Here is a 16,837-nt window from a genome sequence, read left to right as displayed (position 1 = left end):
GGTTTTCATTATTTTGCCCTAAAAATATTAAAATATTTAAAACTAAAAGAAAATCAAACAAATCTAACAGAAAATGAAAACTCCACCAGTGTTGGCATACACACCCTAATGCGCTTTCGTATGGAAATATTTTTTATCTTCGTATTGACAGTTTCGACAACAACCTCATCACACTTTATAGTTGTTGTTGTTGTTTCTGTCTTTGTTGTTGTCAGCAATGCGGCAGTTAATTTAACTTTAATCACATATTGGGTTATTTCATTTTTAATTGTGTTCTCAGCCTTATTTCACCCCACACACGGTCGTTGTTGTTGTTTACTGATGCTGCCAAAGCGATATCAACAACAAAGTTTTTATTACCCAATCGATGATCATAAAAATGTAGAGAGTTGAAAAAAAAATCGAAGAATAAAACAGGCTATTAAAATTGAGCTGTCCGAATAAGAGGTGAAAGGGGAATATAGAGAATTCGTGAAATGCAGCATATGCAAATTTCACACAACGCCATGGAAAGTGAACGAAACCGGTGGCGACTAGTCAGGTGAGCAAACGGTCGGACGGACGATGGGCGGAAACTGCTGCAATTGAGTTATAAAAATGCAATGATGCACTCTCAGCGGTGGAAGGAGCGCAAAGCGTATTGTCTCCTTTATTATTTATGTGGCGATGCAGAAGGCGGTAGGCCGTACTGATGGTATCCGCTCGTATCTGTGGTTGAATGGTTGCTGGACTATGGACTGTGCAGCCTTAACCTCACTAACCGCTCGCCCGCTAGCATGTCGGCCTGGCGCAAAGTTTGCCCATAAGCTCAAGGTGGGCAGCAATTTCAATTTTTGCGAAACACTGATTAAAAAATGCCAATAAAATGAATGCCTTAAAGGTGTGAGTGATAAATTGTGATTGCACACATATAGCAATAAATTAATATTTCCACACATTCAACTGTTAACACAGATGGGTGAATCTTTTCGAATATTAAATTCTTTTTAAATAAAATTAATTTTTGAAAATGCTAAAGGAAATGAAAATAGTAAAGAAAACAATCTGGCAGCGCAAAACTTCAAACGCAGTTGACCAAAGCGAAATTTATATCACAGAATTTTATACATGCAATATATTGCCAGCTGTCAAAGTAGATTAGTTTATTTTGAGCATAATTGTAATTTCGTTGGTTGTTTTATGTCGCAGTTAAGCCAATTTAAGTAATTTACAAAATCGGTTGAAAAATTATTGAATTTGGCGATGTTTTAATATTTTCAAAATTAAGTTCGTAGAATAAATGATCATTTATACAGAATCTATAATCTGGAAATTTACAAACAGAAAGTAATGTTGTGATTATCCATCTGCAAAGCAAAGCAAATCCATAAATCGTTGAACAATTCAGACTAAATTACTAACGCTGGTTATATAAATGACTACCCAATAACCGATCTATCATTACTTATTTTAATAGACGAAATGGTGTCAGAAAATAAATCAGAACATTAATAAAAAAAAAACTTTATATATATGGGTTCGTTCAGATATGTGACGCCCTTATATTAGCTTAACGTTCCTGACATCAAATTTAACCTCGAGCTATTTTTATAGCCTTCCACACAGGCTGCTTTTGTGTTCCGAGACCTCGAATAATTTTCGTCATTTATTTGATCAGTACAGAATTTTGATAGCGGTAAATACTCCGAAAGTATAGGTTCTAATGTTACATAACACGTGCTAGACTAGGTTCCACTGATGCTATAATATGCTTCACAAATACAAAGGCCGATAGATCAGTTAATATGGCAGCTATATGTTACAGCGGTCTAAACAATTTTTTCGGATACAAATTTCGTGAAGATATAACGTCAAAAAAAAGGTTCCCATACAAGCACTTGATTCCGATCGTACAGTTTGTATAGCAGATATATGCTATAGTGGTGCGATATCGGCCATTCAGACAAATGAGCAGCCTCTTAGTGAGAAATGGACAGGGATTAGTTCATATATATGTATACAGACAGACGGACGTACAGACCAACGGAAAGACAGACGGACATGGCTAAATCAACTTATGCTGACCATTTATGTATATATTTTATAGGATCGCCGACGTTTCCTTCTGGGTGTTACAAGCTTGGTGGCAAAATAAATATACCCTGCTCAGGGTATAAAAACTAAGCTTAAGAACCATCTTTTGCCATTTTTGTCGTTGCAAGCCCTGTTCTTTTGGTTGTTTAATTTATACATACTTATTACTATGTCTGTGTGCCAATTTTTAGAAAAATTATATTTAACTCGACAAAGTTTATAAAAAAAAGGCAAGCCATTGATGCGATTACAACGACTTATAAAACATGTATGCATGTGTGTCTGCATTTGATAGGCCAGACGATACTCAGCTGTCACACATAGGCACTCTTCACATATTTTTTCATAATTACCGCAACTTTTTCCACTTAAATTCATTTTCAATTGTTTCATTGTTGTCTCTTTCACTCTCTCTATGATGGTTGAACATTTTTTTTTTATCATTTTATCAATGTGTGATTGTCCGGTAGCTGTGGCGCAACGCTTGATTTTATTTTTGCAGTGAATTCTTTTAAATTTTTTATTTTAATCTCTCGCATTTTTTTTTAAATCTTTTTTATTGCGCCTTATTTCATTATGCTTTTTATTGCTGTATTGGAGTAATTAAGTTTTGTGCGACTGCAAGTAGCGTGAAAAGCGTACAATTGAATTTGTATTGTGTTGCACTTGCCACAACGGCCATAAACACACACAAACGCACCAGCAATGTGCCACAACAGCAATTTTCTTCTTTTCACACTCCATTTCGGGGAGGTGTGCGCGCGTGAAATTAATACATTAAGTGTACAGGCAATTGCATTAAGTTGCACACACATACGCATATACATAAACAGACTCACATTCGCACATACATACATACGTATGTGCTGCACACACTTTACTTCATGTTGCTGCCTATATTAGCTGCATTTTCACAGTGCCTGCCTTATTGCTGTTGTTGTTGCTACACGTTTTTATCATTGCTTTAAATTTGTCAATAATGAGCGCGGCCAATTTGTTAAAATGTGGCATGTGACAACCATGTTGCCAGCGATATTTGCTTATTGCATAATGTGTCGCTTAATGAAGGAATCTGCATATTTTTATCACTCATTATTTGTTCATAAATACATTTTGTGTACTTGTGGCATCTGCACCATTAGCAGCATTGTCAGAACAATTTACGAACTCCCAGTGATGAGTTAATCCATTATATAGACATAAGTCCATACACAAATATACTATATGTGAGTGTATGAGTCCCTATGTCAATGAGTGTGTGAAAGATTAATGGTTGATAAGCTTTTATCAAACATAAAGTGTGCTGATATATATTTTTATATTAAATTTATTAAACTAGCCAACATCTGACTTGACCATATTTAAGCTAATTGCTTTTAAGCAAGCAAAACCAAAATAATCAAACCAAATTAAGAAAAATAAGTTATGTGACATTTAAATTTACTTATTGGAAAGAATTGATTTTTGAATATTTTTGCATTAATATACATAATACATACAGGTTGGTAGAAAAGTCTTTGCGCTCGAAATGAAAAAATACTGTTTTTGGTACGAAATATACAATATTTTTTTATTCAATATAATCCCCCTTAACTTCAATACACTAATTCCAATGATTCACAAATAATTTTATAGATGATTTTCCAGAAGTTCTGCAAAATACGCGTCTACGACTATAATAGCTTGTTCATTGGACACACACAGAAAATTCAAATTTAATGGGGAATGTTTATTATCATTCGAAAGAACATTCTTTGGTATTTATTTTTTTAAATAATCCCTTTCAAATGTTGGCCACGTCTACGTCTTAAATGATCCATCAGTTGTCTTTCTGGATAAAATGGCAACTCTTGAATATCTTCAGGTTGCTCTTTGTCCCAAATGCGGCAATTTTGCTTGTTTACATACACATTCAGCCAGAAATAGACATCATCGCTGTGGCGCAGAAATGAATCTCCACGTTCTGCGTGTACACTCTCAGCAACGGCCTCTATATTTTCTCCACTGCGTTCTGAACGTGGTCTATTCGATCGAATATTATCCAATAATGAATGCTGGGTCTCACAATGGGGGATGGTGTTGCGAATAGTACGCTCGGTAGGCCGATTATGTTGACCAAAGTTGAACGATTTATAAACGTTGTTCAGTGTAAGTCTTTCCAGAATGAAATGCCAAACAATACCTAACAAAAGTAAGATGACAGCGTGACACGACTCACACGTGATCTGTGAAAAAAAACCATTGAAAAATCGAATCAACCAATCCTTAAATATCTGTATAAATATGAGAATATATACAAACAAGAAAAAGGGTAACTTCGCGTTAACCGAAGCTAGAATACCCTTCACAAATAAATAAAGTCGGTTTGATTGGCAACTATGTATATGCTAGTCGTCCGATCTAGAAATTTTTTTCAGATATTATAGTTATGCTCTTGATAATAATCCATGCGAAATTTCGAAGATAAATTTTTAAGTTAAGAAAAGTTTTCCATACAATTAATTGATTACGATCCTTCAGTTTTTACGGCAGCTGTATGCTATAGTGTTTCGATATCTGCGGTTCCAACAAGTGAGCAACAACTTGGGGTGAAAAGGACAAGTGCAAGATTTCAGATCGATATCTCAAAACTGAGGGACTAGTTCGCGTTTATACTATCTACTAAATGTATGTCATGTTGCTCTGGAAATTTTTGATCAACAATTCGGAAAAGGTTTGCCAAGTGACTGAAACGTATTCAACCTGTTCAAATTCAAGGGAAAAACTTTTCTATTTCTATCGTCGAAATCAGAATACAGCTTAAGTCTGATGTGAGAGACGGAGTTTACCGTAAAATAATGTATGGGCCCAAAATCTGTATATGCTCAGAGAAGATTTCTGGAAAAATTTTCTTGTAGGCCATTTAGAAAATTGGCAAGTAATTATACTACAGACAACTTTTGATGGCATCGAGAAACTCATCACTGACACTAATCTCTAAACCACTTTCTCTGCACCCAGCCCTTAAGAGCATAACTTCAAAGATGTTTAGGCAAACTGGACGAAGACTACAGAAGCTTTCGCTTTCCACAAATCATCATTAGTTAGTTGCAATATATCACTTTGTAATGAATCAATAATGAAAACGTTGACTACTATTGTGTTTTTTAATCGTTTTGTGAGAGATTTTCGCTTAAAAAGTTTGTGCGAAAATAGTTCCTTAGAAATTGTAATGCAATAAACGTTTTACTACTTATGAAGAATTGTCAAAAGATATTATCAGAGACTAGGTTAGCTTGGTATTAGCTTCAAATGTTAAGATGTTTAAGTTTTCTATAGACCTTTAAAATCGGTCCAACAAATACATGGAAACTCATCAATATAATATTACCATAAAAGGAGTTGGATAAGGAATGAAATTAATGTCACTTAAATACATGGATTCGGTTGAATGTAATGTTATTGGCACTGGAAAACACGTTACTTTTTAAACTGAACGAAGCATTATGATACGAGTATGTAATTGAGAACTAAAGAATAGAATAAGCTATTCAGCTAGTTTATTGTGTAGTTCATAACGAAGACACGTCACGCAACAAACTAGCATAATATTTTATTTTCTCTAGTACAAGTATATATATTGTTCTAAGTCGCAGCTAATAAACTGTTTTTTTATAGCAAATATATGTTGTTGCTTTACTATAACCTTTGCAGATAACCAATCAAAGTTTTGAAAGCGAAGATCAAGTGAAGTAGGTGCAGGCCGCATGTTACAGGTGTTAACCAGGATGTGCCAATATTGAAAATTTTTTCCTAAAGTGTAAGAGTATTTCTAATACTAACAAGACTTTTTTAAAACTTATAAGATCGACTCTTTGCAAGGCAGCACGCACCACAAATGCATATAATGAAATGTCTAAGGTGATGTTATGTTAAATAACAGCACACAATACTGCCACGTTTCTCTTTCGCCTACATAATTGTATAAAAACCTCACCATCTAGTTTATATAATATTAATTCGAAAAAGTTATTTAAATTTTCTTCGAATTCGCCGCCAATCACTTGCAGTCTGCGCGCTTTCGTCATATTGACTTTCGTCTGCGCTGCGGTTAGCGGCAATAATAGCGCTAACGGGACTACACAGAATAGGCTAATAGCTGCTGGTGAAGCCACTTAATTATGTGTCAAGCGCAGCAATGTGCCGCTAATACTTACGTAGACACACGCACACACACTCACACACACGCATACGCACTCACGCGTGTTTGTGTGTGCGTATGTTGGGCGCTCTTTGGCTCTGTTAATATTTTATTATGTTAATATTTCACATAATATGCGTTTTTCCGCTGTGTTTTTGTGATGGCGCGCATATTTCATTAAGCTTTTTGTTTGGCATTTTGCGCAATTTAGCGCGTTTTTGCAACTAGTTTATTTATTTCACGCATTTATGTTTGTATATAACAGTATTTGTGCGCGCCGCTGGGCGAGCCAAACCGCAGAAACTGTTACATGTGCGTTTGTATGTGTGTATTTGTATCGGAATTGTCAGCCGTTAGTTGCCTGCAGTTAATGTGCCGCCACACTTGCAACAACAACAATAGCGCCAATGCTGATGCTATCATTGTTGCTCTTACGCCCATAAATTAATTGCTTGTTGTTGCGTGCATATATCTATGCTTGTTCGTATGCGCTTATACTATATGTTGTTTGTGTTTTTTTTTTATACTTTTCCACTATTGCCATAGAATAATATAAATTAATTTCCATCATTTAAGCTTAATTAATTTCTATAATCGCATATTTTGTTATCGTGCGCAGCTGGCAAAAAATAATAACAGCATATTTTTGCATGCCGACGAATGTGGCAAATAAATAACTTTATTCTTTCGTTTTTATGTTGCAAAAACTAGTGGAGATCTCCAGATAATACCTCTGTTTGCAATATTTAAATTATTTTCAATTGAAATATGTTGGTTGAGTAGTTTAAATCATCGCCTACTCAAAGATAGAATACATTTTAAGCGTGCCGGAAAAGGTGGGTTCATTGTAACTTAACTTTTAAATTGCTGCTATTTTTTGGAAAAAAAGTTGTAGGAAAATTTCTTTCCCGAAGAATTTATTATGAAAGTAATATCAATTGAGGCCTCTGAGTTACTTGGTTGTACTATAAATAAACTAATTATTGTACTTTTTCAACAAAGTTGTCTTAACTCTATAACATCGTCAAATAAATAACGAAAGGTTTCTTTTGAGTGCAAACAATTCCATAAGAGCATCTATTTCTCTAATTCATCCATCAGAGTCTGAAAATCTAAGCGTGGTCGTAGTTGCTACCAATTTTCTTTACGAGTCATACATCTTTCTTTTTTAAAGTTTCAGCGGCATGTTCTCCAAAATTTGCTTTCAGAATTTTTGAAAACAAATTTATTTTTTACTTTTTAAACCTTTGTTGTTTGTTAAGTTGTGTGCTTTTTAATTTTATTACAAAAACCCTATTGAATTTTTCTGGTACTTTATCACTTTCATATTCTAGACTCTATTTTTGATATTCCCCTTTCCCTTATTTCATACATCACCTGAAAGTCATAAATCTAACTTAAATTTATATAACTAACTATCTCTAACCATTTATTTTTGAACATTTGTATAGAAATTATTCCATATTCATATCAGAGATACGACTTTTCTAATTGAATTTGAAAAGGAAGTGTTTAATTTTTTTAATATAAATTTTAAAAATATTTTTTCTTATACTTTCTATTAACTGCAATATAATACATACCATACAAGAATTTAATTCTGATCGATCAGTTTTTATGGCAGCTATATGCTACAGCCGCTTCTTGCTGAGTAAAGGTTGTGTGCCAAATTTCAGATAGATATCTCAAAAACAGACGGACTAGTATGCGTATTTATTTAGAAAGTTAGAATTGACAGACGGACAGATGGACATGGCTAAATCAACTCAGCATGTCACACTGATCATTTACATATATAGCTTATAGGATCTCCGACGACTTCTTCTGGATGTTGCAAACTTTGTGGCAAACTTATTATACCCTCTTCAGGGTAAAAATATTAAATAAATTTGGATGGTAACTTCTTATTCATTTTTTTTGAAGGAAACTTCTACCTTTCTCAAACTCATAATAAAATTCTGCTTAACCTTGCTTATTTTAGTTCCTCATCAAACACAGATTATCATACGAAAAGCTAGTTAAAGAAATTCGGTGGTATTCTACTATGTGTACATAGTACATGTATATTTTATTTTCTATATTATATAATAAGTTATACTTATTTATTTAAATAATTGCATAAGCAAACACAATTGATATCTTTAAATTCGTAATAATCTCGTAATATATTTCGAATTTATCTTTTCTTTTCAAAATGTCACATCGCACTGGTTACTCATACGCCGTGTATCGCAACGACAGCGCACTGTTTGAAGGATCTGAAGATATTCGTGCCGGAGGCGGTTATAATGGGCAATGCAGCGACCCTCTCATGCCAATACGATCTGGGGCAGGTACGTTAACATAAACCGTTATATATTTGTTGTGATCGCTGGTGTTTAATTACCACAAATTTGTACATATAAATAAGTGCGCTATTTCCCCACAGCAGGAGTGCCATTTCATTGCACTCGCAATAACAACATGTCCCCAGCAGGCGACAACTATTGCTATCAGCACTTAAAATTTGTACACATAACTTGCTTTCTGCTATAAACACTATGCTCCGTGCAGCGCCGCTGCCATCGGTTGGCACTTTACAGTTGCCACTGTGCAATCTGCTTGGAACGCTGCCGTCACCCGCCATTCATTACGTCCGTATTATTTTATTTAGAATGTCTGGCATGCTCTTCTATGTGAGCTTCTCAATTAAATTAATTGCACGGTAATTCGTCTCTAATGCCACTTGCCACTTGCCTGCTGGCACACACTGCCTCGACACCAGCACTATTTTACCCCTGCTGTTTGTCTATTTTTGCGCTTCGTTTTGCACTTGATTATTATCTATTTTTATTCTCTTTCTCACTTTCTCATTGCAGGCTGCTCTCTATTCGGTTCGCTGGTATTTCGGCACTGAGGAATTTTATCGCTATGTGCCCAAGGAGTCACCGCCCACGCTGGTCTTTCCGGTGTCTGGCATTAATGTCGATGTAAGTCACAGCAATCTTTTCTCAACCCCTTACAGCGCATATTCTATGCTGTAGCGCGTCTGCTACTTCTCTAAACAAAGTATTACTTAACTTTTTTTATTAGTTTTATGCTGTGTTTGTTGTTGTAAGGCGGTATTTGTGTCGTTGGTAATAAATTACCATTTTCATGCAGCGGCACGTACGACAGCAACATGGTCAATAACACAAAAAACAAGCGAGTATCTGGAAGAAAGTCACTGCCGCGGCACTTTGCTGGCTTTGCTAATGTACAATAGCTGTGTATGTATGTGTGTTCTTGTGATCACTCAGCGCTTTTGCTTTGTGATGGAATGTGAGAATAAATCGTTTGTTGCTTTTGGGCACTTCGAGCTACTTTTGTTGTTAATGTTGTTGCTGTAACGTCTTGGTATGCGCATTTCATGTGATATATTCCTGCCCTGCTCCGTCTTTTCAACGGCCACTACCAACTCTTGTTGTCATTGAGTGCGCGCCGTTATTTGTTTGCTCGCAGAAATATGCGCCAAGTTTCTCCTTTGATTGTTTTTAATTGCAATTTCTATTTGCTAATTCATAAAATTATCACAATCTGAATTCGAGTCTTCATAAATATAACTGATATACTATTTGCTGTGCCTTGAAAATTATCTAAGGGTCTTCATTTACATATATCTTTTTGGAAGTCTGCACGTTTTGGAACGAACAGTTATCTGCAATTATTTAATTTAATTTCTCAACAATCGAAAACAGTACTTTTACCGTATCTAAGAACAAGAATTTAAAACTTAATAGTAATAGAAAATAGAAAACTTATTAGTATAATAGGCTATACGAGTATAATGTATTTGCGAGCAAATACCTTTGGTGATTTTAATTGGTCTATGATGCTTAATGAAAATTAAATTTTTTTCCAAAATTTTTTTACACCAGTTTCTCTGCTAAAGAGGTAGTCAATTTAAAGCTTTAAGAACTTAAACGAATTTACGATTTGAAACACAAAATAAATTTTTTGGCTTAAAAAACTCTCTACTACCCAAAACTAATATTAATGTAAGGCGTTTTATGAATCTCCCTCAAACAGAATTGCAAATAATGCATTAAAATAATAATTGAATAAACATTTGAACAAATTTTTTTTTATTTCGAATATATTAACGAATATTCGTTTTTACGAAAACCGCTTATAACAAACAAGCAAATTTTTTGCATTGAGTACCTTAAATAGCAAACAACGGGAATGTCCCAGCACTCGGTTTAACGAGCAACATGAAGAGGACATATGTAGAAAGAGAAAACTAAAATAGCGGTGAAAATAGAAAACAAAACAGGACATGAAATAAATGCAAAAGAAACGATTACTATACAGGTTGGTTGAAAAGTTTCGAAATCAAAAAATTCTGTCAGCGATTTGAATGGATGGATTAAATAAAATTTCATACAGACAATTTACGAACAATTTACCCAGTGGGCAAAGCAGAAAAATGATGCATTTATAAAACTTATTGACTGAACTTCAGTACGAAGCCATCAAATGAAATATTCATATTCCAACGAAGCAAACGACGAATAATCAAGTTTTTAATAATAGAAACTTATATTACTGATAAACAAATATTCTAATCACATGAATTTGCTTTTAAAGAGCAATACTTTCTTGAAGGTAATATAAATAAGCGCTTTGAATTCTTCCTTTTGGTTTTTTAACAAATAATTCAAGAAACAATATATTAATCTGCAATTTTTATTAAAAAACATACCTCGCTAAGTGAATACTCGAATTAACGAAAAATTCGATATTAAAACCTGGCCTGAAAATTATTGTGTTCGTTATTTCGAAATACTGCTGTATTTTCTATTTCAAATTTTTAATCCCAAAAATTTTGTATTAAAAAAACTAAATTTAATTTATAATCCAAAATTTTTGAATTAAAAAATTCGCAACTCTGCCCTCAAAGTACTCCGCCCCCCCTATGCATAAGTGTACATTTCCTATTTCTGTGATTTAATCATTATTATACTCTATAACATATAATATACCTACTACAACAACAAGAGTTGAATAATTTCTAACTGATAGCGCCTGCATAGATTTGAATTCTATACTTTTATCCAAACGGCCGAACTCTGACATATTGACGCACGATGGCTCTAATCTTACTCCTAATAAAGAAAATACATATATATATAATACTGGGCCATCTGCTGTGTTTGAATTATCTATGCGAGTAATTTATGCCGATAATTAAAGTGGTTGTCTATATAAATCATAAGACGGCAGGCACCTAGTTCCTCCGCTCCATGAACTTGGTATATAATATGAGATATCATTGATCAAAAAAAATTATTATTACTTTCCTTACTAATTATTAAGTTAATATTAAATCACCTTCAAAAAGTTGATTCCGAAAATGGAACCTATAGCCGCCGTTTTGTATTAAATGGCATATTTAATAAAACTATTCATTCCTTTACCTTATTCCCAGAATTAATTATAAAGCTTAAATTTTTTGGGCTCTAGAGTGGCCCCTTTAAAACCTAATATTTTTATTCAAATTTCCAAAATCTGATAAATAACGGTAAATATAAATTTAAAACTAAGACCTATTCTTCGAGTGAAGGACAAATAAATCGGTTTAATAAACTAACGACTTGCATATATTCCACAGAAAGTCTACGCAGTAGCTGAACTCGATCCTCGATTGTTCCCGCATTCGGCTGAGCAAATCCGACGGGTGCTTCTAATTCAGCCAGTGCTTCCACAGTCACTTGTACTGTTGATTCTGCAAGCATTATTCCTTGTGTTTGCTTTATCTTGCTTACCAGTGCTTCTATAAGTGTGTGTATTGTTCTTTTTTGTGTCGTTACTGATGCAACTGTTGCTGCTGGCGCTTGCATGCTTGGTGCTGGAACTGCTGCTGTTGCATAATGCATTGTTGTTGGTGCTTGCATTGCTGCTGATCCAAATTTTGTTCTTGGAGCAACTATTACAGAATGTCTCATTCTTGGTGGGTGCACAGTTGCTGGTGCCCTTCTAGCTGTTGGCACAAATGTTGTCGATGCTTGCATAATTGTTGATGCATCGGTTGCTGTAGGCAAATGTATTGCGGCTGATGTTTCTGCATTTGCACCTATAGTTTTTGGTGCTTGTATAATTGTTGGTGCAACTGTTGCTGTTGGTAAACGTGTTATTGTTGTTGCTTGTGTAATTGCTGGTCCAACTGTTGTTGGAGGTGCTTTTAAAGTTTCTTGTACAGCCGTCTGTGCAACTATTGTTGTTGGTGAATTTATTGTTTCTAGTGCTTCCATAAGTGTTTGTATAGGCGAAGGTGCTCTTTTTATTGATGGTGCTGGTAAAGTTGTTGGTGGAACTGTTGCTGTTGGTGAACGTATTGTTTTTGGTGTAGCTAATACTGTTGTTTTAGTTGCTTCCATTGGCGTCGATGCTTCTATATTGTTTGGTGCAACTGTTGTCATTGATGCTTGTACACTTGCTGCTACCGATGGTTCAACAATACTTGATTTATTCAATAGTAGCAAACCGATCATGGCGTCCAGTTCATTAACAGATTTTTGTTGTTGTTTTGCTTTGAAATGTTCCTTCACATGACGATCTAGTTTGTTGACGAATTGTTCGTTATTTCGGTATGCCATTTTGCTTGTCTTTGAAGTTTAGAAATCGCTGTTATGATCACAAGGTGAATGTTGAGACTGATGTCAAACTTCTGCGCAGTCGCACTTTTATGCACTTTTATAAGTGGTATAATCCAAGCTACAAGAGTAGCAGGTAGAAAAGCGCGCAGGTACAAAAACTAAGTAAGCATTGTCTTGAGGCACTTCTCTGAATGTCTTTTACACCTTTGTTACAATATTTATTTTAATCCTTAAGTTTGCCAGCTTGCGTAAAAATATACCAATTCTATTTAGTTATTCAAAAGAGGCATAATATTATGCGTTTACAAAAAAGGTAAGTCTTAACTTTTGAATAATGAAAGATTGCTCATCTTTTGGGTTGGGTTTTGTCTTTAAATGACTTAAACTCTAAATCTATTGTATAAATTTTCTTGCTATCAGCTCAAGCGCCGTTTCCTTCAATTTTGGGGAATTCAATAATTTTCGTCATCGATTCACCATCTTCCTACTTACAAATTCTGAGCTTCTTTCGCGGAACATTTTTTCAGTTTTTTAATTCAATCCTTGAGAATATATGACATATTAGTAGCACACTATTAATCTTGAATGAACTCATGCTAGTTACCTGTTCGATTCGCCATTATTCAAATTTACGCTTTGTTTATTATAATCACAACTCTTGAAGTTAGCAAACCGAAATGTTTCTGTCTGCAAAGCACAACGCCCCTGAAATTAATTTCATTTCTATACAGTTACTCGCAGTAAAATTAAGTCCTTACCAAATGCTGACAGTTAAATTCGGTAATATTTTCTAGCGCGGGTTGAAAATCCCCTGAGAAAACTTTCATCTTCATGCTCAATATTTGGTTTTTTCTAGAAAAAAGAAAATATCTAAGAATAATATAAATATATAGTAGTGTTTTCTTGCTTTGATAATTTTCGTATCAAAAATGTAATTTTCATCTTCACAATTTCTTTTCAAGAATTACAATATCGCATGTCAAATCGTAATTAAGCACCATACACTCATAACCACACACACGCAGCCATACAGTAATTATGGTCAATGGCAAAGAGTGCTTGCTCTGGCGACTCGACAGTTTCGTTAAACGTTTCATTAGCCCGGTAATAAATGGCAAAAGTGCCAATTAAGTCCATTGAACATTTATTGATAAATGTGCGCAGTGAAATGCCACAATGAAAGCTCTACAATTACAACAATAACAGCAGCGACGATAGCAACAATAATTGTCATTAATATAGACAATCACATTAAGAACAGAAGTTAAGCAAACAACATTATACGAAGGAGCAGCAAAAAGTGTGCACCAGGATATGCAAATATTTACCTCAACGCCCGCTTTCCGCGCCAGTGGAATCGCAACTCATTTATTGGCATCACCCCCCCTCTTTCAGCAGCACACAAGTGTTTCATTATTAAGCGAATGCAAGGCTTCGCAGCGTTGCTCGTAAGTTCAACCGTGGAAGGGCAATTCAGAATTCATTCGACCGCTCATAATTGCTTTCTCATTTACAACGGTGAATACACGAATCTCGCGCGAGCGAGTTACATGCTTTTTGCTATTGAAAGTTGTTCGATTCGGTCGGCAGCGTTGCTGATTGCCATTTACAGCGGTGCATTACTGCTGTTGTTGTTCGGCAAATAATTTTGTTTCAAAAGCAAAAACAACAGCAACAACAAAAGCTACCAGCTTGTAAGTAGGAAAAAGAAGGAAAAGGCAAAGAACAAACAATCTGAGTTTTTAATACTTTTATTTTAAGCGAAAAAATATTTGCAGACATAATGATGTATTTTTCTCGCGCGCCATAATGAGCGTGTTTGTGCAACGTTTTGCTTTCTCATTGCTTAGTTGAAAAAGTTTCCCCGCGTGGTGGTCGCACGCAACCTCGATCCGGTTGTGGAGTGTGTTTTTGTTCTTAAGATGTTGAGTAGCTTCGTTTTTTGGTATGAAAACTCAAATTTGATGAACCGAATATAGTATGCGGTTTTGAGGAAAAAACTAGAATTTTTCCAATGGCATAAGTTTTGTCAACTGCAAACTACCAGCAGCGGCCAATCCTCCAGGTTTGTGTATGATCCGAAAAATCTTCTGATAATTTCATCAAGACACTAAAAATAACATTATATCTGCTACTACAAGTATATCTTAAAACTAGCGATCATTTTGATTTAGTATCAGTATTAGTGTTTTAATTATATAATATTTTCATCTATTGTAAAAAGTACTCTACGGACCCGAAAGATAATATGAGAGTAGAGGAAAGGTTGCAAATTGAATGACCTGTTCATAATATGCCAACACATTCTTCTTCGAAGTCAATAAGGAATTATTCGATTTCTAATTAGAATACACGCAAATTTTAAATTATAAATTGTCTCATGAAATGGGCGAATTTTGTTCATTAAATTTTTTGAAACAGTAAATTTGAATAACGCGAGATCGCTTAAGGTCTTCAAACTATAAGCGATATTTTTTTGTTTACCAAGGACGCTTTGCAATCCTTTAAAAATTTCGGGGACTCAATAAAAACTGTCTGTTCACCTAACGTGCGTTCTGGGCCAATAAACGAATTTATGACCTCGCTATCAACGGCATCGGATCTCATCGTGATAAGACCAGTATGTATGCCAAGCTCCAGCGGTATCGAAGGTAACTGCAAAGCTGACGAACTGACAAGTAATAGTTTACCTCCGCTAACAATATTATGAGAACGGATCGGATCTCTGCTCTGTTCGTGCGTTCTACTACTGCTTAGCTGGGTTTTGCTGGAACTTGGAGCTATTAGTTCCGGAACTATAACAAAGTTCTAAAGTAAAGATAACTTTCTCTAGTTATAGGGGTCTGTCAGTGGCAAAAGATGTTTGGAAAAAGGTCGAAACATCTCAGCACTACCTTTTTGATTGTCTTCCCTTTGCGAGTTCAAGGCCTAACATCTGGGAGCTTACACCTTTAGTCATTCCTCTAAACTAGTGGGAATATGCTCAAGCAGATATGAATTAGCCTTAAAGCTCTTTGGCGACATATAAACTGATAACAAAACTTATATTTTCTGACTCCACAAAGGATTGTATTTAGTAGTCTTTGAGATCAACCCAACAAAAGCTGTTGGTAGTTATAATATTTCAGCTAACACTAGTATTTTGTGCCATCAAATAGCCGGGAATTGAACAGAAGTAGCTTTTCGGGGAAATGTGAGGATAGATCCAAAACATTTGAGAATAAGAATTATCCAAAATTCCTTGGAAAACAGAAAAATAAAGAATAAATAGAAATAATAAAATAAAAATATGCAATCTCTCTCTATGCAGCTTTACTTTTCAAAAATGTTTACTTTTCACCGCCATAACTACAATTGAGTTTCCTAATAACCGCCGGGCACACAATTTTTGCCATTTGGGCTGCATTACTTAACAAAAATACATGAGATAGCACCCTTTATAAATAACACATCCGCTTCATGCTGAAAAGTAACCCATTTTTAAAATTTTTTTGCAGAACTTTACAACTAATTAGCATTAATGGAATTTCGCTCTAACTATATTAACTCACTCATTTCGAAAGTATATACTCCGTAATGCTGTACATAACGGATTGATATGCACTCAAACAGCTGTACCTTAGTATACACATATAATACATAAACACTCGCAAATCAACGCCTTAAGTACTATTTACCCTTTCTTTATCTTGCTCCACCCGCTCTAACTGTTTTTTCCAGTTAACAACGAAGTGAACTCAATCCTTGAAACAGCAAAATTATCGAAATTTAAATTAAAGCGAAATGGTGTTTTTCTCCATTTGCAGTTCTCATTTGGCATCGCACTGTTGCCTCTTTGTTATATGTATTTGTAATCAACAGCAACGAATAAATAGAAAACGAATTGAAGCTTCGTGTCTTTTGCTTTCTTTTTAACTAACAGTTAATAATGAAAAAAATATAAAAAAATAACGCAAATGTAATGAAA

At 34.7% G+C, this 16,837-nt stretch overlaps 1 protein-coding gene across 1 annotated transcript in view; it reads left to right on the top strand.

Annotated features, from left to right (window-relative positions):
* The window catches only part of beat-VI (beaten path VI), a 293,763-nt gene that overhangs the window by 246,752 nt on the left and 30,174 nt on the right, over window positions 1-16,837 (top strand). Inside the window, exons 8-9 of the mRNA XM_070105889.1 lie at window positions 8,495-8,586; window positions 9,112-9,222. Coding sequence (XP_069961990.1) covers window positions 8,495-8,586; window positions 9,112-9,222 — 203 coding nt within the window. The remainder of the gene's footprint in view (window positions 1-8,494; window positions 8,587-9,111; window positions 9,223-16,837) is intronic.

The sequence above is a fragment of the Bactrocera oleae genome, chromosome 2, assembly GCF_042242935.1.
Source record: "Bactrocera oleae isolate idBacOlea1 chromosome 2, idBacOlea1, whole genome shotgun sequence".
NCBI lineage: Eukaryota > Metazoa > Arthropoda > Insecta > Diptera > Tephritidae > Bactrocera > Bactrocera oleae.
The sequence above is the reverse complement of the archived record's forward strand: the minus strand, read 5'-3'. Positions and strand labels throughout refer to the sequence as shown.